The sequence below is a fragment of the Lycorma delicatula genome, chromosome 1, assembly GCF_047948215.1.
Source record: "Lycorma delicatula isolate Av1 chromosome 1, ASM4794821v1, whole genome shotgun sequence".
Taxonomy (NCBI): Eukaryota; Metazoa; Arthropoda; class Insecta; order Hemiptera; family Fulgoridae; genus Lycorma; species Lycorma delicatula.
The window spans coordinates 287,259,727-287,286,694 of NC_134455.1; the positions used below are offsets into that span (position 1 = coordinate 287,259,727).

General features: G+C 31.2%; 1 protein-coding gene across 1 annotated transcript in view; it reads left to right on the forward strand.

Moving 5' to 3' along the window:
- Positions 1–26,968, forward strand: part of LOC142332546 (basic helix-loop-helix transcription factor scleraxis-like) — a 51,796-nt gene continuing 24,828 nt past the window's right edge. Inside the window, exons 1-2 of the mRNA XM_075379004.1 lie at positions 1–136; positions 8,169–8,291. Coding sequence (XP_075235119.1) covers positions 8,179–8,291 — 113 coding nt within the window. The 5' untranslated portion in view covers positions 1–136; positions 8,169–8,178. The remainder of the gene's footprint in view (positions 137–8,168; positions 8,292–26,968) is intronic.

The window sequence follows — 26,968 nt, forward strand, 5'->3', positions numbered from 1 at the left end:
AAAGAATGTCATGTTTCAACATCCCTTGGGATTTGTCGGGTGTAGACAAATGCGTAGGAAGGAGAGACAACAGAAACTTGTGCAGTCTGTAAAATTAACTCTGACAGTTAGCTTCTCTACTAGAGCACACCCATCGGTGAGTAAGAAGAGATTAATATTATTAATATGCAGTCGTAGTAAAAATAAAATGTTGTATTAAACATTCTGTTAAATAATTCGATATATTATATAAAGTTCCTTAAAAATTTATCTGGAAGAATACTTTAATTCATGCATTTGTATAATTTCCTAATATTTAGGTTGTTACTATAGACTAGTCGCTATCAATACAATTAATACTTGTCAAAAAATTAAAGTATCTTATAATGATCTAGTAGTTTAAATTTCTATAATTAAAAAGCTAAGCAGAAACTTAATATATATAATATATGTACAAACTGTAACTAATTTATTCATTTAATAATAAACCATTAATAATTTTGATGAAATTACTTCTCTAGTTTCATGACATTCAGAGATTATAAACTCAGTAATAGTCTTATTTAAAATGTCTCTTAAGGTTCTATTTAGCTTAAAATTTAAAGAACATTTATTAAATTTGTTTTATTGTAAAACGTTTTCGTACTTGGTATTAAACCTTTCGACCATTAAGGAATTCGGCACATCAATTTTTAAAACGAATTCGTTTGTCTAATGAATTATTTTTAAAGGATTTATTTTTTATTTATGTAGGAAATTTTAAATATATGTATTGGATAATAAATATTATACACACAACCTTAGCAGTCAAAGCAGATATTAAAAATGTTTATTTTAATGAGAATAATCTAGCCAACTGATAAATATAAATTCAAAAATGAGAATTAGGTTATGAATAATAAAAATAAGAGATTGCCAAGGGATGTTCAAGATTCAAGAATTCAATATGTAAGACAGCAACTTACAATATTCCTATAACTAAATTGCTTTTGGACATATTTATAATTATCCGAATTTTCAGATTTTATTTTTGTTTACAATTAACTAAACGTGAGAAATGAATCTTTTCAACAGCTTATCCAAACCAGTATTTTTTTATTTATTTTTTTTTCTTTCAGAAAATAAAAAACTGTTATGAACAGTTTGAAAATGTTTTATTTTCAATCAATTTTGTCCGTATTGAGGTCAGCCTCTTTAAGCGTTTCTTACTTTGTTGCTTATTGTTTAAAAAATAATCAAGAATTTTTAATTTGAGAAACTCCTTCTTGATACTACTAATTGTAACAACGAATTTCTTCAGCAATCGATGAAAATCAAAAAGTACTATCTATTATAAAACAATGCATGTCAATAAATTTATTTACTACTTTTAATACTGAAAATATGAAAATTCTTACTTATGATTTATTTCATCCTGGCAGTAGATAATATTTTTTTACTTTATCTTGCTTTATAATATTGCTACATAAGCATGAAGTTTGTACGTAGAATATGGAAATGGAATTTTTTAGCGTATGAAAAATGCCATATCTGACCGGGATTCGAACCCGGATGAAAGGCCGAGACGCTACCACAATGCCACGGAGGCCGGCATTTATTAGTGACTCATAAGAAAAATGTATATGTAAGTTCATCTAATATAATTTAAAATTGGGGCTTAAAATGATAAAATTTGCACTACAATAGACGATTTAATATTACATAAGAATAATAATATAGATTGCTTGCATTTATTTTACATATAAACTTTAAAAAATTAATGAAATAGATAAAACTTATATAAAAAAACCCCTCTAAAAAATATTTTTCAAATCTTTAGATTAAGACTTTTTGAAGTTGGCATTAGATTAAAAACTAATTGCTAATATGCTTAATTTGTCCCCGAATTAAAAAAACTCGAAATTTAAAGAAGAGTAAAATGTTTAGCAGTTAGTTATTTTTAAGATTATTTTTTTTTTTCATTTGTTAGTTTTATTGTAAATATGAATAGGCCTACAAAAAATGGTGCCTATATGAAAAAAATATTTTATAAAACGATTCAGCGATTTTCAAGGGAGGAGCGTGAACTAGGAGTTTCGTCTTCTTATTTCAAGTACCTTCTTAGCGAAGGTTAGCGGTCCACATAGCCAGCTCCGAACGTGAACAGAGCCATGCCATGCGAACTCAAAGGGATATTCTTCAGGATCTTTAATGCAGTGGTTTCCCGTTGCCCTCTGCATACTAATGCCGTTGACTAATTTTGGTTCTTTTGCGTTCTGGGGCCATTTTCTGTCCCAAGGACAATAAATTGTCTTGATCTCTACTCGCTCATTCACCCTCAAAGAGGTTGTTGGCACTTGGTAGAGTGGATTTTCTTATCCCGAAAGATACTCGGTCTGTTCATTCTTTTGCCGTCTGCATTTAACATCGTAAGTTTTCTTTAAATTTTCTGACAAAAATAATTTGAATTTTAGACTGACGTCAGATTTTATACCATTATGCTCTAGTAATCCAATATCAAGCAATGGTGAAAAATAAAAAAAATAAAAATCAATTGTGTACATAGGGTTTTATTTTAAATACACTCTACACGAGTTAAACGAATAATATATAATCATCTGTTAGAACTAACGGGTACATCAGTTAGAGTAACTTTCTCTAAAAAAAAATATTAAAACATAATAATTGAAATCGGTTCAATCGATGAATAAAGAACAAAAAATACCGGTTAAAACGAGAACTTCCTCCTTTTATTGAACTGGTTAAAAACATACTACATGAACATAATTGCAGGACAAAAGTTTGAGACTTTAAAATTGTGATTTTATTTAATATTTCCTTCTTGTTATCATTATCTGGTTAAAAGTGTTGAAGAAGATCAAACTGTTATTGTCATCCAGTTTATTTGAAAACTATGTTTTTAAGCCATTTTTTCAATTTATTTGTTGTTAATTAACTTTTTAAGAAAAATCGCAATTAAATTTTTCTTTTTTTTAATTTCCTTGTATCTCTAAAATTGAATCAGTCTTCATATAGTACAACTGCTACTATGTTCTTGTCTCCAAAATAGTGAAAATAATAATAATACAGTATAATATAAATATATAATTTACTTCTAATTCTAAAGAGTATATGAGACGTTAAACTGCTGGTATAGTAGTTTTCACCTTTATCTGATCCTATTTCTTAACTATGGTAACTTTTCTGAAATCGATGAATATTTTTTCAGTTTCATGAACTCTATACATTTTTAATAGATTATTCAGTCTTGTATCTCCTAAGTAAGAATAACTCTAACATATATTTTTATTTCCGTATTTCTATTTAAGTACTGTATTTAGGAGTTCTATCAGTCTTTGGTGACAATAAGTCTCGTTATCTGAAAACATTGGTCAATAATAATTCTGTTACATGTAACAAATTCAATATTTGTTGAAGTTTGTGTTTTTTTGAGCGCTGATTCCGAATATGAAGTCAGGATTTCCCTATCACCCTCCAATATTTTGTAATGCCTTTTCATATTTTCCAGCAAGTACATGTGCATAAACAATGCAATATTTGATTTTTTTACGTTATCTGTTATAATATATTATCTACTTATTTATTCTATTTATTGTAGCAATTTAGTAGCTAAATAAACTATAATTTATTTCAGTTTATAGATAGCCACGAAAAATAATAATATTATTATTATTTACACAGTAATTAAAACTATTACAGATGATACATATATGATTCATGTCATCTATTTCTAAATGTAATTTTTGTGTTTTTTTTTGTTTTACTTCTGGGGCCACCGTTATGTATTACTTCAGAGAATGAGATGAATGACAAGTAGAGTGTGCAAATGCCATGCCTGACCGGGATTCGAACCCGGGACCTCCAGATGAAAGGCCGAGACGCTACCAGTCCCGCCACAGAGGCCGGCTTTCTAAATGATTTTATGTCACTAATTAGTTACATAATGCGCAGCATACATAAATTTTGTTTAGGTGACTCAGTGCTGGATGTAAACAATAAACAATGAATCATGCTAGTTAAGAAAAATATCTCAAGTATGAGCTCTCGTGTGTGTAATATTTAGTGATGTAACTGCTTTTCCTACCAATTTGTGATTCTATCTTTCCCTGTAAAGTCAGTGTATATACACCCAGATAGTTTCTGATTCATTTGCAGTGAGGTAAAATAAAAATTTCAAAGGAGAAATATAGCTCCACTGATAAAAAAATCATTTAAATTATATTTTGGATATAAAGTGGGTGATCATAGCAAGTTCTGGGATTCTCATATTTGCTGCAATTTATGTGTAATCCTGTTGATTGCTTGGTTGAATGATCTTGTCACATGACGTTTGGAATTCCAATGGTTTGGAAAGAAGCGAAGGATCACTTCACAGTCTGGTATTTTTGTATAATAAAAATGCCAGGAATAAAAGCTAAGACCAGACACACTGTTTAACATCTTTATATTCTCCTTGCTATAAGACCAGTGCCTCACTGTCCACAGTAACACAGGAGTACCACAAGAGTGTGGTAAAAGTTTCACACTTTCCGTGACATGAGTGAATTTGAAAGTTTCTTCTTCCAGTAATAGAATTTAACTTACTGTAATGTTGTGGACAATGCTTTTAATTTATGCAGCCTATGAAGGAGTCATATGAAAATATAAGACTTCTGTTAAATATTTTTAACATGAGAAACATTTTTGTCATATTTGTGAAGACTTGAAACTGATAGCACTATTACTTGGTTTACAATTTCAGTATTGTAAATATATTTTTTTTTTTGAGTGTGTGGTACAGCAGAGATAGAAAGTATCATTATGTTAAAATAAAAGTGGCCAAAAAGAGAAGCACTTACTGTAGGGGAGAAAAACATTGAGTCCTGCACTAGTAAAATCTGAAGTTTACTTTCTCCTCTACTATTAAACTAAGTTAGAAGAAAAATTTTATTAAAGCAACGGGTCAGGATTGAACTGGATTTTACTTTCTAAAAACCAAGTTCCCTTAATGTAAGTGATATTAAGGTAAAGGAAGTTATACTTTTTGGATCACAAATAAGAAAATTAATGAATGATATTTAAGACAGTTTTTATGACTGCGGTTGCTGCGTGGAAATCTTTTAAGAAGGTTATATAAACAGCTTCCTTGGAAATTATAAGGCAAATAACTACAAAGAATTTCTAACTAAGCTTTTAAAAAAAATAAAGCACTTTGATATAAAATGTCACTAAATATCCATTAGGATCCCCATCTAATTTTTCCCTTACCAGTCTTAGAACTGTGAGTGACAAACATGGAGAATGCTTTCACGAGGATATATCCAACATGGAAACACTCTTTCAGCAGAAATGGAACCCAAGAATGCTGAAGTATCAAGACTGATGTACCTACAGCAAACTAGACCAGAAAATCCAAAGAAGCATATTTTAGACTTGTAGAAATTGCATGTATAATATTGTTTCACTACTATTCACAACGTTTTTTCTTGCAACAAAAATGGTAATTACAAAAAAAACCTATGCCTGATAGAAAGAAACTATTTACATATTTGTAATCAGCGTCAAAAACAGTAAAAGATTCTAATATTATTAACATTCTTTTAACAAACAAAAAAATGGAATTTTGTTGTCTAGTGTAATTTTTCAATTTTGTATAGTCCTATTGCATTATATTTATGGTCACTGTAAATGTGCCACCTATTAGCTCTTTCTTCTTTCCCTAGCGATGAATGGGAGGAAACATACACCTCTGTTATAACTTTTCACAGCAGAATAGTAGCGTTTCTCAATTTCATCCAAAAGGTTCTGGATTCAAATCCGGATCAGGATTGGCATTTTCACACGCTACAAATTTCATTTATCATAAACCAACTCTAATAAGTATAAACCTGTTGTTGCCTTGAAAGTAAATAAATTAAATATCTTTCAAGACTTACCAACAAATAAATACAGTTCAGCTTCCAGTTAAGCATAAAGTATTGGATCATGTAATATAGCTAAGGATTAAGTTCTCCTTCCTAACCCACCGGGTTGGTCTAGTGGTTAACGCGTCTTCCCATCAGCTGATTTGGAAGTCGAGCGTTCCAGAGTTCAAGTCCTAGTAAAGCCAGTTATTTTTACACGGATTTGAATACTAGATAGTGGATACCGGTGTTCTTTGGTGGTTGGGTTTCAATTAACCACACATCTCGGGAATGGTCGAACTGAGAATGTACAAGACTACACATATACATATCATCTTCATTCATCCTCTGAAGAATTATCTAAATGGTAGTTACCAGAGGCTAAATAGGAAAAAGAAAGAAAGAAAGAAGTTCTCCTTCCTGCAAGAGGTACAGTGATGCAGAATTGATCACCATCTTTTTTATTACGAATTAGTATTTAGCTTTGTTTTTAAATTATTTTTTTAAAAATCTTATTTACAACATATTCTTCCATTGTATCTCAAAATTCCCTTTCATATTTTTATTGTTGATTTTTCTTTATATTGCTAATATCTAGTTATTAAAGAGTGCATGATAATTTTTAATAAATAAACATATTATAGTCTGGAAATCTACCTAGTAAGCCTAAGGTTCAAACTTTGTTTCTTTTTTGTGATAAATAAAACTTGCAATTTGCGAGAAAATAAAAAATTTAGATACCGACTTATAAATGTTCAAAATGGATTGGTTTCATGATGTAGAATTGTGTTATGAGGGCAGTATATCCTAAGAGTTCTTAAATCTATTTTTATTACAATTTTATGTTGTGTAAAAATGAGTTTAAACTCGATATGAGCTTTCACTGGTACTTTATTCCCTTTGATATATAATACTGAATGAAGTAATAAAATCAACCCATATAATTACACTTTGAGCAAAATAAAAGTTTTATCTCAACTGCATACCTTCTAAATATAACAAAATCATCAAGATAAGTTCTTACTGAAATATGAAACAAAAGTTGAGGTAGATTGGTAAATTTGACTTTATAAAAGTAAGATTACTTTTAGAGCTTATGAAAAGTGTTATTATTTAGTAATAATAATAATAATAATAATAATAATTCACTGAGGTAGGTAATCCCCACGTCCAGAACACAACATCTACGTTCCACGTTCAGGGCGGCAACAGCTGTACTTATGTACAATACACATAGCTGGCTAACGGGGTTCCGAGTAAATTCCTTGGTTATGCTTTTTTACGTTTGACCTGTTTCCAACTTCAGGTCACCAGACGGACTGGATTTTTCGGCAACCTACAGGATATGAACTACTAATGATTTGGAAATGGACTCACACCATATTTAGAGCTGGCGATGTGGTGGCCAAAGTCAATGTTATTGCAGGTGTAACGGAGACCCTTCCGTTGTCCACATGCCCCCTGTGTTGGCAAGCATATAGCAATGGTGCCCATGTATGTCGGTGCATGGGAGCTCTGAAAGCTTCGGTGAGTAGGAGCCTGGAGTCAGTGCAGAGATTGTGCACTCGCTCTCTGCCAAGACATATGCCGGTTCCACCGGAGTACCGGATCGGACCTCCAAGGTTAGTAGCCCTGGAGTGGGGGTGTACCCCGGCGGCTAGCCTTGCTACAGAAGAGATAAATGTTCATGAATATTCTTGAACAAACAAACGTGGCAGAGGATGCACGCAAACACCCTCGTTTAGAAACCTCCAATTCGCTACAAGCGAAGAGGAAAAAGAGCAAGGAGTAGATAAAATCAGGAAAGATGCTGACAGAATCAGTAGAGAATTGAAAAAGTCGTTGTTTGGAAACAATGTTCCCAAACCAAGATTTTTAATTATTATTAATAATTATTATTATTGGGGAAGTGCTAGAGAGCAGAAGTGCTACTCGTCGTGCTGCTGGAATTTTGTTTTAAAAGTGGTTTTATTTCGGTTATCGGTGAACCCAATTTATTGTGTATGGAGTGTCAAAGAGACTTCCCGTGCGAGGTTAGTAGGCAACCTGACATGAGTCATTTCCAAAAATGGTACACCCACACTCAAGAATAACAACCTTCTCATCCTAGGCTTAATACAGAAAATTCTCACTTTAACTCCTCAGTGAAAAGATTTTCTATCTTCCTCACTGATAATGTTATAACATTCCAAATCACCATGTCAGTACACAGAAACCCACTTTTTATGGGAAACATTGAATTATGTTCTCTGTCACTATTAATTAAGGGAATTTTGATTAAATAAATGCTAATTATTATTATTAAAGGTAACGGTTAATGGAAAGGTGCAGCATTAACAAACACAGACGCAAGAAATTCAGTACCGCTTCAGGCTCAATGGCACGTCAAAGGAGTCAGGCAAACGCTCGAGAAAGAGATAGAACACACAGGTAAGCTCATGTTTTACAATCTATTGTGTTATCTATCTATTTTTTAAAACCTCTTAACTAGTAATCTAAGAAAAGATGCTACTCAAGGAATATGTCTTTCTTCTTAAAATAATTATTCGGTACAAATAGAGGTAGTGCACAGGAGATTATACAGTATTAAGATTTAATGAGAAATTGAAAGCCAGATTAAATAAGTTGTAATGATAATCATTAAAAGTAAATTAATAAAATTGTACAAGTTAATAAAATTCTCTACAAATTCAAGTGTTCAATTCTTATTACAGCCAGCCATTTATTTTTCGACCACGGTACAACTGAATGACGGGTCTGGTCGGAGCTTCACAAATATTTTACTTCAATTACAGCGTAGGAGTTATTATTTATGTTTATTGCACACAAGTATATAGTTATCAAAATTGAATCTTAAAGATCATGACTTATAAACATTAATTATTATATTACTACTTACGAATATAACATAAGCATTTATATATATTCATATAAAACCGTATATATAAATTTACATGGTATGAATTTTAACACTAATAGGAATATGTAGGTTTTCCGCCACCGGCCAAACAGATTGCAGTATTTTATTTGAACTCCTGACACAGAGCCCACCCATTACCCCATCCTCTCCTCCAGAAGCAAATAGGATTGAAGGCCGGGTCCATCCGTCATCTTGAATTTCCTCCTCACCACCTTCGTGGAACAATGAGACTGCAGAGTTTTGGTTCCACTCTTCTCTCCTCACTGGTACCGCTACTTTTCAACTGACAATCCATCATTTGAAATTTACCTTTTTCCCTGTGAAAAACTCCCTGTGAAGGTTGTCAACTTAATGATGATTCTCCTGTTAAAGCAGGAGAAACCTGTTTTTATCGTCTGCTAAGTTCAGACGTGACAGATCGGCGGTAAAATTAAAAAAATAATATTTGAAGTGTAAAAGAGCACTTGGTGTGGCTAAGTCTGGAACTTGGTAAGAGGTCTCTCCGTGTAAGAGTGGAGGCTGTTACCTTAAGCCTCGCGGCCATACGCTCTGCCAAGTGGTGAATGCGAAATCTTTTCTGCATAATCCGTGAAATAAAATCTGTTTAAATAAAATTAAATATAGATTAACAAATTTAATATTAAAAATATACTTTATTTGTGTGTGTGTGTGTGTGTGTGTGTGTGTGTGTGCGCACGCGTGTGTGTGTGTGTGTGTGTGTGTGTGTGTGTGAGTGTAAAATAATAACGTGCCTCGAGGAGGATCCTAACCGTTATAATCGCTGCACCGGGAGGCGGAAGGCGATAGTACCACAATGTATACCGTATGAATTTTGGTGTGCAACTGAAAAGGAACTATGTGTGAGATTAGAAGTACATGAGGATGATCCTGGAATAATATCACCTACTAGCAGGCATTTTGACAATCTGAACATTGGTAATGATGACCATACAGACCATCGTTTTTCATATGAGAAGATATATCTTTACACGGTATCATCTTTAAAAGACAAAGATATAAAGGATCTTCGGGTAAGGAATTATATTCACAACGATTTAAAGAAGCTATATTCAGTATAGTTTTAGTAAGCAACAGAAATATTGTTGACTTATAAACTGATGACAACGAAATTCTAGGTTCTTATTAAATATTTTGTTTCGATACTTCACTATGCAATCGTCCAAAAAGCGGAGCCAATCGCAAGGGGGTCGATATGATCAGAGAAATGTATGCCATAATCGAGAGAGACAACTTGTGCAGGGGATTACATTGACTTTATTTGGCCACTTCTGCTCCTCTCACAATTTACACCAGAATATTATGTACACATGCACTCAAATCTTGGTAAATGGCTTGGGATTTTCTCATCCAGTTACGTGTGTAAACTATTGTTTGAAAAAATAAATCTTTAACAAACAATAGGTATACATTAATGTACGGGGATTTAGAGATCTCTGAAAAGGGCCTTTGGGAATTTGTGATTGATGAGTATGCTATTAATTTTTTTAAGGATGTTTGTTTTATTCCTGAAATTGATCCTATGATTTTTGGTATTATTATTAATTTTATTCTGGTTATTTGAGTTGAAATAATTGTTTGAATTATTTTTTGCAGGGTTATTATTATTATACACATATTTCATCTTATTATTTTTATTATTTTTGGTAATCATAGGTGAAAGGGGATTATACCTAATTTTATTAGAATTCTCGTTATTATTAAAATTCCTTCATTAATGGGGCAATTAATGGTTATATTAATAATTATTGAGGTTATTATGATTGAGGATGATATTCTTTGAATAATTAAATATTTTATTGATTGTTCATTTATTTTACTTATTTTTTTAAAGGGGTAAAAAGGAAATTAAATTGATTTCTATATATTCATGTAAATATTACTCTGTTTGATGAAATTGATATAATTACTCTTGTAGTTATTGTTAATAAAAATATTATTTTTGATAAATTTATTTTAAATAAAAAGAGAATTTATTCATCGAAGGAGTATGAACCCATTAGCTTTAATTACTTTATCTTTTTGTAGAAGAATGTTTGATGCATAAAGAATTTTGATTTCTTTAGTTTCAGTTTAATTCTGGATTTTACAATACTAGCATGGGTGAGATTTCACTTAATTTACTTCATTAAAGTAATCCTTTAATCAGGCATCTTGCTTAAGTATAAAAATCCATTCTCTTTTTCCTTTTTTATTATTATTATTTTTTTTTTTTTAGTACTTTGTTTTTACTTATTTATTTATTTTTTTGAATTTTTTTGCAATTTTTTTTCAAAGAAAAACAAGGAGGAGGAGGTTGTATTCAACCTCCCTTCATCCGGGTGGTGAAAGGAGGTTGAATACACGCTTCTTTGGCAGCATAATCTGCTTTTTCGTTACCTAGAATCCCTACGTGGCTAGGGACCCAGGAAAAACTTACTTCTGTGTTGCGATTACCTAACTCCGCGATTGCATCGTAAATTTCAATGACGACAGGAATTTTGGAATAAAAGTTTTCTAGCGCCTGTAGAGCACTAAACGAGTCACTGCAAATAAGAATGTTTCTATATTTAGGGTTAACGATATTTAGAGCCCTATTTATAGCGAGTAGTTCAGCGGTGAACACACTTGTAATACCGGGTAGGCCAAACATATAAGTCCTTTCATTGACAACAAAAGCACAACCAACGGTACCGTCTTGTTTCGACCCATCAGTGCAAATCACCGCGTCAGGGTTCGTCTTGGTGAGAATATACTGAAACATTTGCCGGAAAACAGTAGGTGATGTTGATTGTTTATCTTATGTTGTAAGGTCAAATGTAAAATTTACAAGGTTTATTCTCCACGGAGAAGATGGCGGCTGCGACACTAGCGCTCCTAGCGACCACTAGGAGAACTACTGGCGCAGTGCCGCTATTTCCCCACTACTGACGAATTGGCTGGCTTCCCCTAGCACCAAAATTTGGATTGGTCACCATCGCTGCCGATCACCGCTGTGCACCGATTGGTTGTGGCTGTACAGGAGCCACAACCACAACCTCGTCTGTGTGAGAGTCGTCTTCCGGGTCAGCGATATGACAATCAGGATCATCCTCATGTACTTCTACCTACACACAGTTCTTCTTCAGTCGCACACCAAAATTCGTATGGTAAACATTACGGTGCTCTCGTCTCCCGGTGCAGCGACCATAACTGTAACGGTCGTCCTTAAGGTACGTCTTGTTTTTAAACACTCGCGCGCGCACACACAAACACATACATAAATTAAATTTATTTTTAATGTTAAATTTGTTAATTTATATGTTTAATTTTATTTAACATTTTTTCGCGGACTAATAGAAAATATTTTGCATTTACCACTTGGCAGACGGAGTGGCGGCGAGGCTTAACGCACCAGCCTCCACTCTTACCGGATGACCTAGTTTGAGACCTAGCCAGACTAGTTACTTTTTATACTTTACACACTATTTATTTAATTCTTCTGTGATAAGTCACGTTACAAATAAGCACATGCCACTAATAGCTAATGATCCTGTATTACCAACCTTGAAATAGTTTGAAATATATGATTAATATTTATTGTGTAAAAGTTAATTAGGTTAGAACCCTAATTCCTCCGAGGGAATGGGAATTTCAAAATAGTGGAGGGGCAGTGTCAGGGACGATGGAAATCGTGGGACCAAAACACTGCTATGCTACTGGTCTAAGTCAGTTGTGGGGGGGGATCCAATATGGCGGATGGGTCAGGCCTACAATACTATTGGCTTCTTGACTCGGTGAGACGGAAGTGGGGTGGGACCTGTACCATGTGGCCGAAATACTTCAATCCTAATGGTCGGTGGAGCGATATTAGCATATTCCTACTAATTTTAACCTACATGTTTTAACATATATATATATATAGAGAGAGAGAGAGAGAGAGAACGTAAAAATAAATCTGATAAAAAACAATTTCTTGAGTAATCGAACTCAAACCATTTTTATTGAAAGAGCAACAAAATTTGTTTCCTTCAAGATCTTGAACAAAAATATTATTTTATTTCAAAATGAAAGTAAACGTTGAAATAATTAAAGTGAAGAAAAACAACGTTTATGATATCTAGTATTCGAATATAGCTTTAAAAAATAATATTAATTGACAGAAACTGTGTAAGATATGTTAGTCATATTCTTTCACCTCCTTCTTTAACTTGTCTAAGCTTAATAATGTTCATTTCTTCCTTAATAATAATTTGCTCTGGAGCAGCAAAGCAATAATTTAATATCTTATTTCCACTAGGCGATATAACTTTTACCTACATAATTAAATATTTTATCCACCAGACCTTCAAACGTGGGCATTGAACATGATAATTTGATCTGGAATTTTTTGAAATATTCTAAAAATCGCCAGGGAAAGCAAAAAATTCCGTTTTACGTGAAGAAATAAAATTTAAACATAATAAGAATCAGTAAATCAAATTAAATACAATTTTTAATGTAATAATAATCTTCTGAACATTGGTAGATATAATTATTAATATTTTAATTGCTCAGTTTTTCGGACATAAATCATTTTAGTGACTGCTGATGTATCGTTTGTTTTACTAGCTTCTACGAAACATGACACTTTGAAAAAGAATCGATTGAATTTCCCATGCTCCTTTTTAATTTTTAATTAAAGCCTGTTAATTATTACTGGCGTGAAAAGCTGCATTTTAATATTTTTTAAGTAGGTAAAATACGTTTTTTTTTTTAATATTCTAATTTTGTAGTGTTTTAATGGTTGCTAACTGAAGTGGCTAGGGACCCATAAATTCTTTTGAGCGCAAAAAGACATGAACCTCTTCTTCTTTTATACAACTTTTTTTTAAATAGAACATGTTCTATTTAAAATAGAGCATTTATATTTTGAAAAGAATATTAACATACTACAATTTCTTTTACTTTAGGGGCTTCAGGGCCAAAAATTCCGAAGATTTTACAATTCAATATTTATTTTAACTTTATTTTTATGGTAAAACACTATTTTTAAAAATGATTGGAATATTGCAACACTTCACATTTTTTTAACAGAGGATCTGGTGGACTAGAGTTGAGGACCAGAAGGTTTAATCCACTTGAACATCTACACTTTTCCTCAATTTTTTTGAAGAATCATATGTTGAAAAGAAAGTTTTGAATATCGAAATTTACAATCTTTTATGGGAATAAATAAGTGGGTACTGAAGGGGATCAGATCACAAAGTTCTGTGGATGTGTGATAAACGGCTTTCTCAACTTCAGACTTTATTTTTCACTGATATATTACTAAAAATATTTTGACTTTAATATTGCTAGCCAGACAATTAGATAGTCTATTAAGTTCCAAATAGGAAAAAGAATTAATTTGTGCAGTATATTTAAAAAAATTAATTTAAACTCTACATAATTATTCACTGTTCCCGAATTAGTAATTAAGTTAATCGACCTGAATAAATACCATAAATTAATTTCTCAAACATAGTACCGCTGATATGTTAAATATCATATAAATAAATTAATTAATTAATATAATCTCTCTACATAATTATTCACTGTTCCCGAATTAGTAATTAAGTTAATCGACCTGAATAAATACCATAAATTAATTTCTCAAACATAGTACCGCTGATATGTTAAATATCATATAAATAAATTAATTAATTAATATAATCTATCTTACCAGCACATTGATACGTTTTCTAGATATTTCGGATTACTTGAAAGCCATTATCAGGAGTTGAGATTAATGCATTTTAAGTCAAAGTTTAAAAATCATAGTTAAAATTTAAAAACAGGCGTGACTGCCCCGGTCCTACTAGTACACTGAAGGATACAGTGTGTATAAGAATATACATATACTCTGATGGATTAAAATGAAATCAAACGGAACCAATTATCAAAGAGATAATTATTAGATTAAATTATTACTTCTTTATATTTATGTTTAGTATGATCTTAAATAATATATCGTCTTTTAAAGATTTTTGTTCATTAATTAAATTTTTATTATTACAATGTATATGATATTTTTCCAAATTAGAAGTATTATAATATTTTTTTTAAATATCTAAGATTTTCATGAAATTATTATGATTGTATATGTGACCGTATTCTATTATATGTTTGGCAAAGTTAGAGTTTTCTGGTTTATTATTTCTAATGCTATTTGTATGCTCTTTAACACGTGTGGAAATTTTGCGACTGGTCATACCCACGTATATCAAGTCGCAATCATCACAAAAAAAAAACTGTGTACTCCCTGTTTATCAAATTTGGAATCATCATATAGTTTTTCATTAAAAATCATAGCTAATTTTAAATGCAATAAAATATGGATTAAAAATAATATTACACTCAACTATGTTAATATTCATATTAAAAATAAAAGTAAATCAGCCTTATAACTAAAATCAAAGCTAAAATAATATGGATTAATAACGAAATAAAAAAATTATATATTAATAAACAAAAAATTAATTTTCAATTATATTTAACATATTCTGATTTAGTTCATGAATTAGGAAACATCATGTTAAATCAGGTAATAAAGATTATAGATCATAAGATTACAATCATATTGAAACAGAAATAAAATATAATGAAAATTAAAATAAATAAAGTTAAAGATATACGTATTAAAAGCAATAATATCAATTTTAATAATATTATATATATTAAAACAAGTAGTTCAAATTCTTATCATAAATTTGGAGATAGTGCTGTCAATATGACACAGATTGATTTTAGTAAAGAGGAACTTAATAAGATGACCTATGCATATAAATATAATATTAAACAAGATAAAATAAAATGCGTAACGAAGCAAACAATAATTGATACTGACGTTAACATTTATAAGATTCACGACAAAGAAATAAGATATAATTTTAGAAAAAAATAAATCTAATTTAATAAATAATAATAATAATAATTACAAAATAAATAATAAATTCATAAAGGACGATATACGTAATATAAATTCTAAAATACAAAAATATATTAAAACTAAATTAATTAATAATAAAGCACATATAGTAAAAGCTGATAAAACAGTACACCCATTATCAGGAATATAGAATGTAAATAGAACTAATGAATTTATAGATATAATAATTTTTCTGAAATCAAAAGTCCTACAAATACATATATAAATAAAATCAAAACTTTAATCAATAAGTCAAAATGTGTTATCCCAGATGAAAAAAAAGTAATAGTTACGCGCCATATATGAAACCCTTATCAAAAATAAATAAAAATAACATACGGATAAGACCATTAATAGATTTTACAAATTCACCATCATAATTTTTAAGCAAATTTTTAGTTAATATATTAAAGGAATCAATTAAATAATAAAATTTAAAAAATGATTATAATATCATAGATTTTTACATAATATTAACGTAAACAATAACGCAAACTGCATATCTTTAGATATCTGTAATACGTACTCTACAGATTTAAATAAAACTTTAACTGTCATTAAAAACATTCGAACAACAATAATGAAATAAATAAACATTATAAAAACAAATTAATTAATATGATCAAAATATGTTGTGAATGCAGTTACTTTACTTTCAACAATCAATATTATTAACAACCATTTGGCTTGGCTATGGATGAACCGTTGTCGGCAATTTTGGCAGAGATATATTTGCAATTTTTAGAAGATTCTTGTATCAATAAAATTCTGATTCAGCATAATATACTACTGTGTAAACGTTATGTAGATGACACTATAATTATATACAATGAAAATGTTAAAAATGAATCAAATTTAATATTAAATGAATTTAATAGAATTGATAAATACATAAAATAAATAGATAAAATAAAATTAGAAATATATCGTAAAGACCCAATAATTAATTACCATTCATTTCATACATGTCCCAAAAGATGGCTGTTTTTAATTCATTGCTATATAGTGCCATAAAATATCTCAAACACGAAAAACTTCCTTAAAAAAAGAAATAGAAATAATTAAAAACATTGCTGTTGCTAACGGTTATAATGTCGGTACTATAAACAAATTATATAATAAAATAAATAACAAAATTAATGTAAATAACAATACAAAATTATTACCTGATAAAAAAGATAAAATATATATATAAAATTAATATACACCTTTTAGTAAAAAAACTGAAAAATCTAAATATAAAAAAGTGGTTTAACACCTGCATATCCTACTAATAACAATTTAATTTAATAGATTAATAATAATTTTAATAAAAAATCGTATGATAATGATTCAAAATTTGATAAACAGGGAGTGTACAGTCTTTTTTGTGATGATTGCGACTTGACATACGTGGGTATGACCAATCGCAAAATTTTCATACATGTTAAGAGCATACAAATAGCATTAAAAATAATAAATCAGAAAACTCTAACTTTGCCAAACATATAATAGAATATGGTCATACATACTATCATAATAATTTCATAAAAATCTTAGATTTCTTACAAATATTATAATACTTCTATTTGGAAAAAATTACTTATATATTGTAATAATAAAAATTTAACATAAATATAAAGAAGTAATAATTTAATTAATAATTATCTCCTTGATAAAATGATTTGGTTTGATTTCATTTTAATCCACCAGAGTACATATGCATTCCTTCAGTATACTAGTAGGACCGGGGCAGTCACGACTGTTTTTAAATTTTAACTATGATTTTCAAAGTTTGACTTAGAATGCATTAATTTTAATTCCTGATGATGGCTTCCAAGTAAGCCGAAAGATTTAAAGAACGTATCAACGTGCTGGTAAGGTGGATTATATTAATTAATTTAATATCATAAAATTAAATAAAATTATTTTTTTTTAAGTAACGAATGTTTAAAGAAACTCTTGATTACTCTACTCATACATAATGATGCACTCGATGATTGCTCAATATCTACAAGAGGCTAGCAAAAGTCTGAGCCGTTGTTCTCACTTGTTACTCTTTAGTTTCTTAAGTCTCTCTTTACAAACCCTACTCTGTGATATTAGAGCTTTATTCTTAACCTAATTTATTCTTCTAGGACATAAAACTTCAGTGATTTCAAAGAGGTCAGGGATCCCTTGTAAATCGAAGTTTTCAATTATTAAAATTTTAATTATTTCCTGGTTTCAAATTACGAAATTATAATTACATTTTGAATATTTTACTAAATTTTTTATTACATTATTTTTGGAGCAAGCAAAATTTCCAGTCTTGTCTGGGCCTTCCTTTGTTCCTTCCTCGCTACCCTACTGATATAAAAGTCTGTCGGTCTTCTCAATTGCATAATATAAATGTTTACAGAAATTAATAATTGTTGAAATTCACATATATAAATAATATTTAACTCTTGTACACAAAACTTTAATCAATGTGGTCTTTATGTCTTAGGGATTAATAAAAAACTTCATTCGAACAAGCTTATTGTATCACATTTTGTACTATTTCTATCACTTAATTACTTTCATATCACGTAACTATAGTACTAGTTTTAATAAAATTGGCATGGGAAATTGATCGTAAATCACGAGTGAAATATATTCTATTTTTTAACATGAAATATTTACGGAACAACATTCTCCCATCTAATGGAATTCAAATCATCACACCTGTGCTTAATAAAAGTTATGAAAATTGTATTTTGTTTCATTTGGACTTATGTATGTTTTCTGGAAATAATATAACTTCTGTGAGTGATAGTCGTACATTACCACCCGGATGAAATCGAATACTCCTCTAATGTATATCATTAATTAAAGTGAACACACACAAACAATATATATATATATATATATATATATATATATATATATAATAATTTATTATAATTGTATCAAAGATTAAAGAAGAGCTCTTCCTTTCTTTCCCCTAGCTGCCATTCCATAATTGTCAAGCTGTCCATTCTTTTTAGAATGGTTTGTCACCAAACCGTTTTAGCCGATTGCATTCAAATATTTCCAAAATCGATATTTCTACTTGTGTAAATCGTCTTCATAATCTTACATAATCGTCATCTTTATCTTTCGTCTTTAATTTTCTCACAAATCTTTAGAAGAAAGGGGTTTATTTCAGTTACCATTACTCTCTCCTACTGTCTCTTATTTTTTAGTTTTCTGATCTACATAGCACCACGGTTCTAAAGATGGTCACATAGATTGTAGTTTTAGTTCTATTAATGAGACGACTACTTTACAAGTTACAAATTACTTCTAATAACTTTTGTACCCGAAATAATTCTCTGAAATCCCATTGTAGAATTTCCACTCCTTTACAAAACCGAATTACAAAAAAAGGTTTATGGTTTTCTTTTAACATTTATAAATAGTTTATCAGTCATCGGTCAGATTTTTGTATAATTAAAATTAATTTTTTAAACGTTACTACCGATAATCGTCAGTAAGTTTGTTACAAATAATAGTAGTATTTTCTTCTTTCTGGGACGTTATTATCTGGATGTCTGCAAATAAAAAGTGATGTAAATAATATACCATCGATCCTATTTTTCTGTACTCATTTCTTTACACTTGACATATTCCATTCGTAAACTCATCTCTAAAAAACAAAAACATTCTAAAATATAAGTTTTAAATAAAAACATAATGATGAACTTGTTCCTGATATGATTATCAACAAATATACAAATATAATTTAAGCTGGGCAATTTTTTTTTCCTAGCAGTTTTCTCAGGTTGAAAATTATGCAATCTGCATATTATCTACCAGTACGAATAAATTCCGATTGTTATCTATTCGTTACTAAATTTCCACCACTTCATAAATGAGCTAGTAACAAAATGTTCTCGATTATAAAGGCAGTTTTATTTCAGTATTTCTTCATAAACGTTATAGTAACGTAAATCGGCTTCATTTCACTCGATATCGTATTTCTAATACAATATTTAACTATTGTTGATATTATGAGTAAAATCTTCTCACTGAATCTCATAATTTATCTCTTAATCCCTCATATGAAAGTTACACAAATAACTTAGGTCTGAAAACAGATTTGTTTTAGGCTTCCAAAAGAAGGTAACTTCGAATTAATAAAACATTTACTTGTTTTACTGTCAGACTGTCAGAATACAGTATTATATGATTTTGCAAAAACCGGTCGAAAACATAACCAGTACTGAACTAGGCCTAATAACTTTCTAAATTGTAGTTTATATTTGTCAAGACAAGGTTTTAAGAGACAGGATAACAGTGTGTATATGAATTTGCTATATTACTATGATAGTCCCTACAAACAAGGCCCAACTGTTAAAACACTGAAAACTTTGAACGAGAAAGATCAAATCTTACTGACCGAATGTGAGAGACGGTTAACAAAATTACATTATTGAGTGTGTACTGAGCAATCGTCTATGACAGGCCATTGTAACGTTGTGACATTAGATCCGCTAGAAGAATTTGCTATCATACGCGTAGTAATGAGCATTAAAACCTGAACATTATAAATTATTATAAAAGTTATTTAAAATCGCAAACAATAAAACTGATTTTTTTTTTTTTTTTAATTTTTCATGAAAAGAAAAAATCTTGAGTGTCTCATGTAAATTGATCTCAATTACAATCAGAAAAAATAAACTAAAACAAGTAGTTATTCTGAAGTTGAAGAGCCAAGAATTTGGAATATAAAATCAAAAATAGCTAAAATTACAATCGCAAACACTAGGTTTGAATCCAAGATCCTTCGGAAGTCAGCTCGGATAGATTCCGGTGAAGCAATCAAAAAGAGCAAGAAATCTATCTTTAAGAAATTACTCCGAGCTACACAACTTGGATAACTGTGAAAGATTTACCGGTTAAGAAATAAGGTAAAATTTGTATCTCAGGTAGCTCAGGTAGAAAGCAGAAGAACTGTGTTTTAAACGTTCTCAACTATTTGTTTGGTTGTGGAGGTAAATATTTGTAAGATAAATAAAGTAATAATCATATTAATAAAGTTTATCTAAACTTAGCACGTATAATAAAAAAGTGTGTTGTGTAAACTGTTAGATGAAAAGAATATGACATCACTGGTCGGCTTAGTTCAGCAAACACAAGAGTCATCTGTACACTTGCCTAATACTACATTAACTCGACCGACGAGCAGTCAACCTGAAAAAACAAACAAGAAAACCTCTGTCTGTCTTCATCCATCCCCTACCACTCGGTTCCCTAGACAAATGGCCTTTATTTTATTTCAAAACAAACGTTTCCTTCAAACACTTATTTCATTAGACATAATCTACGCATTTTTTTTTTTTTACTCATTAATATATATTAATGTGTTTTTAGCTTTAGAATCTTCTTTAATGTATAAAGTTTAACTTACTGAAGTTAATATAGACCAACACTCTACAAAAATAATACTTGGAACAATAATACTATTATAAAAAGATTATTTTTAATAATTAGAATTTCACCAAAACTGTAATTAGAATCGCTGTTTATTCGAACTAGTTTATTTATAATGTTAGTTTTTATATTAACCATTACTTTTTTAAATGTTTACACTTGAGAAGAAAAAGGTTTCAAAATAAAATCCCAGCCTATAAATTATAAAACAATTAAATTTATTAAATCGATTCTGGACGCACTTCTAGTTACAAGTTAGATATTTTTTCCAACCTAGCATAAATTTTCACTTCTTTTCAAACTATTTCAAAAACGTAAAGTAAAACAACCCAAATTAATATGGCCTTGAATTTCGAAAGATTTAACTTTATTAATTTGCATTTTACTCGCAAATTCTAGAAAGACAAAATATGTTTACAAAAACTTTCATTTCTTTAATCATATACCTTAATTTGAACATTTACCAAATTGAAGCCTAAATGATAGCTTTTGTTGTTTTTACGTACCTGAAAATTACCTTTCCCCCCCCCCCCCCGTTGATCCTAAAACGATACCAGAAGGTTATTTTGTACACTTGCCACGGTTTCTACACAACCTTCGGCGTCACTCATATCGTGAGTATCATTTTAGAGGCACCGTGATGAGCAGACGTTTCAGTTAATAAAAAATAAATAATACTACCATCTAATTTGATTTTTTGAAAAAATCTTTATATTTTTAAAAGGTAAAGTTGGATCTTTCTAAAGCAAATTTTCTCTTCAAACCAAACCTAAGTTAACCTTTTTACTTTCTTTCTTTTTCCTGTTTAGCCTCCGGTAACTACCGTTTAGACAATTCTTCGGAGGATGAATGAGGATGATATGTATGAGTGTAAATGAAGTGTAGTCTTGTACATTCTCAGTTCGACCATTCCTGAGATGTGTGGGTAATTGAAACCCAACCACCAAAGAACACCAGTATCCACGATCTAGTATTCAAATCCGTGTAAAAATAACTGGCTTTACTAGGACTTGAACGCTGGAACCTCGACTTCCAAATCAGCTGAATTGGAAAGACGCGTTCACCACTAGACCAACCCGGTGGGTTAAACCTAAGTTAACCTAACAAAATTGCATCAAGCCTAACCCAACTACTAGTACTTTACAGGCAAAATTGAGATCTTTCCAAGAATCATATTCTCATTACTGATTCTTTAATGAATCTAAAACTGATGGATTCCCAATCATTTACAATGGTCTGATTCTTGTAATTCCCCAAACATCTTTTTTTAAATTAATCCTCATCGGTGCCCAGTGCAGTTGTCAATGATATAAGCTGTTAATGTTCCTTAAATGTATCTAAGTTTGGTAATGGGAATTTCCAAAATATTTCATAAAAAGCAACAAAATACAGTAAATTTATCGATGAAACAGATTATTTTGCAGGTTCTGCATCAATAGTCGTAGTTTGATATTAAACAATATCGTTAATGTAACATTAAATAAAATAATAATTAGTGTTTTAAATGAAAATTATAGAAATTAAATTTAAGACAGCTATTAATAATATAGTAGATAGCATTGACTTCAAGGAACACTCACAAGGCCGGAAAATGCGGCTCACGCCACATTGACTCGCCGCTTATGAGTGGCCAATTTTCCCCTTGACCTCTAAGTTCCAGGGTTGTCTGAGTTCTGACCCCCCCAAAAGTTGGGCAGTCGAACATCATATGTTCGTTCGACTGGACCTCCCCGCAGACGCATAGCTCATCAGCTGCCGGGTGGAATCGAAATAAATATTGGCTTAAGTTCGCGTGGTTGAGAGGGGCATAGTTGAGAGGGCCCCCCAAGTCCTGTATAAGTCTATACAAGGACCTTCCCTTAGTCGTGGTATGCCATTCTTGCTACCATGAATCTATCGCGAAGCTTTAAAGCCTCCTCCTCAGGCGGAAGATGGGCAACTGAACGAAATTTAGAATAGCTGCATTGTGATCACCGTTCAGCTCCGGTACAGGCCCGGCTCGAAACCGCATCCCAAATACCTCAGCCTCCCTAACTCTTCATAATTTTACATGACCGTCCAAACTTTCACCACTAAATCAATTGTAGAGGCTTTCCCAACACGGTGGTAACTTCATAGGAGGATGTTTTAAAAATACCAGTGCATACTATTAATGCTCTGCGCTGAGAACTCCTTAAATTCTGAATAAGTGCTCGATTTCTCTGCAACCTATGCGCCCAAACGGAAGCAGCATAAGAAACCATACTTTCGAAGACACCTCGGTACACCATGTACAAATGACGGCCCGACAGCCCGTAATCCTTCCGAGCAATCCTCCTAAGCTTGTGCATCACAGAGACATCCCCCTACTTGCCTAATGTGGTTGCTAAACAGCAACTTCTCATCAAACAAAACACTTAGGTAATTATGAAATCTAACTCGGCTGATCACACAGCCGAGTTTTTGTTAATGTCTTACTTAATGTGGGAGTTGCTGCTGTACGATAATTTGTCTGTACCCTTAAGAAGGATAAACTTCGTCTTGGGCACAGAAATCTTTAAATTTTGCACGTCCATCCAGCCCTGTGCGGTCGAAAAAGCCGCCTGCGCTCGGTCTTTTAGCTGCAGTCGTGAATTACCACGAACTAACAGGAAACAGTCATCGGCGAAAGCCAGGGCCGTGACCCCTTCTGGGAATGTCAGTCTAATAAATCTGTCAAATACCAGGTCCCACAGCAGGGGACCAAAAACGGAACCCTGCGGGCTTCCCCTGGTGACGGACATTTCCACAACTAGGTGCGCATCTCTAAACAGAGCCGTACGGTTAGACAAATAGTCACGCATTGCGGCCTGCAGAGCTACGGGAACATTGCGGGGTTCCTACTCATAGAGAACAGAACTCCAACACAAGGAAGGAAATGCTGCCTCTATGTCAATAAAAATTGCCAAAACATATTTACAGTCGGCGCCTTCACCTCGGCAAGAGCATTTAAGATGCAATCCTTGGTGCCAACCCCTTTCATGAAACATACTGGCCTCGATTTTGAAGTGAGTTCATATCGATGCTTTTCCAGATTTCGCTGTTTCCCAAATCACTGTTTATTTAAAAGATAATATGACTTTAGCATGTTAACTTTTCCAGTCGAGATAAAAGATATAAAAAAATTTGAAATCGCCAACAGTTTCTATAAATATATGTACGCTAACAGATAATGATGAAGTTATAGATGTATGCAAACGTTGTTTTACATTCTATTAAAAAACAAAAATAGCGAATATAGAATGAAACCTCATTTAAAACGTTGTATGTACAATGAATCGGCACATAAAAATGCCAAAACCGGGTGAAAATATATTAAAATTTAAAAATTACGAAAATCAATTTTCAATGCCTGTTGTAGCGCATGTTGATTTTGAATGCATATTGAATCCGACAACGTATTGTCCAACATACACAAAATCTTATAGTTATACAACGTACGTACACGAACCCATGAGTTATTGTTATGTTGATGTTATTTTGTTTGTCATGAATTGGTTTTTTATGAAATAAAAAGCAGGTTTTGTCACAAAAACCTATACTTTATAGAGGTGAAAAAGCTGCTGAACATCTTATAGAAACTCTATTCTATTTCGCAAATCAAGTTACAAAAAAAATGAAAGATATTAAAATGGCAACCTTTTCAACCGATGAACGAAGAAAATTCATTTTCTATGCTAAGATTCCGAATTCATAATTATGTCATTACCTCCGACATAAAAAAAATGTATCAATAGGTTCTAGTTAAATCCAGTGATTTAATTTACAACGGATTCTCTGGCGTTATTCTCCAAAACACGAGATTATGCACTATATTATTATGCACTATTGCACTATTATTATGCATTATTATGCACTATATTATTATGCACATTATGCACTACGAACCGTAACTTTTGGAATCTCTTGTGCACCATACTTAGCCACAAGATGACTCATTCAAATATCAATTGAAAATGAAAATGATTTTCCCTAAGCTTCAACCCGGTGGGTAAGCTTCTGAAGCTATTAAAAGTGATTCTTACGTCGATTATCTCATTACCGGTTTAGACAACCTAAATGAAGTTATTCAGTTAAAGGACGATATCTCCAAATTATTACAACAGTATGGTTTTTCACTTTACAGATGGTATTCTAACACTTGCAGTACTTCTACATCTAATAATAATTCATCCATTTAAGCAAGAACACAACATACGTACTCTAGGAGTTCTATGGAACAAAAAGTCAGATACACTAAAATTCCAAATCAGTCATTCTAATAATTCTAAAATTTATACCAAAGGGAATATTCTTCCCATCATAGCAGGTGTCTATGATTCTTAGGACTCAATGGTCCCATTATATTTTTATATAAACAGTTTATGCAATCATTATGACAACTCAAAATTGACTGGGACGAAATATTACCCAAACTGTTAATAATACAACGGCTTTCACTGTATAATTATATTTAATTAAGTCAATTAAGATAAGTAGATCCTTTAATTTTAATAATGATAGAAATATTCATTCTATTCAATTACATGGACTTTTTGATGCCTCTATTATAAGGGCTACGGTTGTTGCGTTTATATACGCACCTTATTCGCCAACCATATAATTACATCTAATCTACTATGTTCTAAATCAAAACTAGCCCCCTTAAAACATAGCACATTTCCCAGACTTGAATTCTGTGGTTGTTTACTACTTTCACGTTTATACTGCGTACTTTCTACTGCGTTAAAGATATTCTTTGACGACATACGCTTGCAGACTAATTCCACAATAAAACTTGGCTGGATTCATGGACATCCTTTGAGTTGGAAAGCATTTATGGGTAACAGATTTTCTGAAATTCAACAAAACACTTCAATAACCAATTTGCATTACATCAAATCATCTGATAATCCAGCAGATATTGTTCAAAGGTTGCTCACCAAGCCAGTTAGTTTATATGGCACTGTGGTGGCATGGTCCTACTTGGCTATTACAATCTTCTTCCATTGGCCAACCCTATTGGATCGTAATATTACGTTTAATGATAGTAATTAAAATCCTTAATTAGAAAGGCATAAAATTATATTAATTTCATGTGTATTTAATGTTGTATGTGATTACACCCATCTTTACATGCTTTATTACGAACATTTCTTCTTCTGTTTCAGATTCATTCACAATATTAAATCAAAACCGTCTGAACGTAACTTTGATACTTAACCGCTAAGGAATTAGGTCATACTCTTTACTTTTTTAAATGTCAATCACAATCTATGTGTTTCAATAAGTTAAAGAATTTAAAAATAATCAGATTATTGATAAAGAAAGTAAGCTTAGTTCACTAGATCCATTCTTAGATGATTAATCCGTGTAGGAGGCAGATTTCAACGTTCTCTCCAACAATATCACGTTAAAACATCCTATCGTTTTACATCCTAGTGCGAATAGTACGAAATTAATTATCAACTCTGAACACTTAAGAATCATACACTCTGGTGTACAATTAACACATCATTCATTGCAACAGAGATACTGAATAAGTAGTAGCTCAATTATAATTCGTCATGGCAAGCAGAGGTTTAAAACATTGAGTTAAGATTACATAGCGGACTTTATATGTTTAGCCACTAAGACTATTCATTTAGTGTTAGTTTCTCATTTGACTTCACAGTCATTTATTTTCGCATTTAAAAGATTCATTTCACGCAGAGGTATAAATGCTAAAATATTTTCTCGTAACTGTGTTAACCTTCAATCTGCTAAAAATAATTTTACAACTTGTACCAACTTTTAAAGTCAGACAAATTTAAAATAAATATTCAAACCTTTTCAACATCACAAGGGATT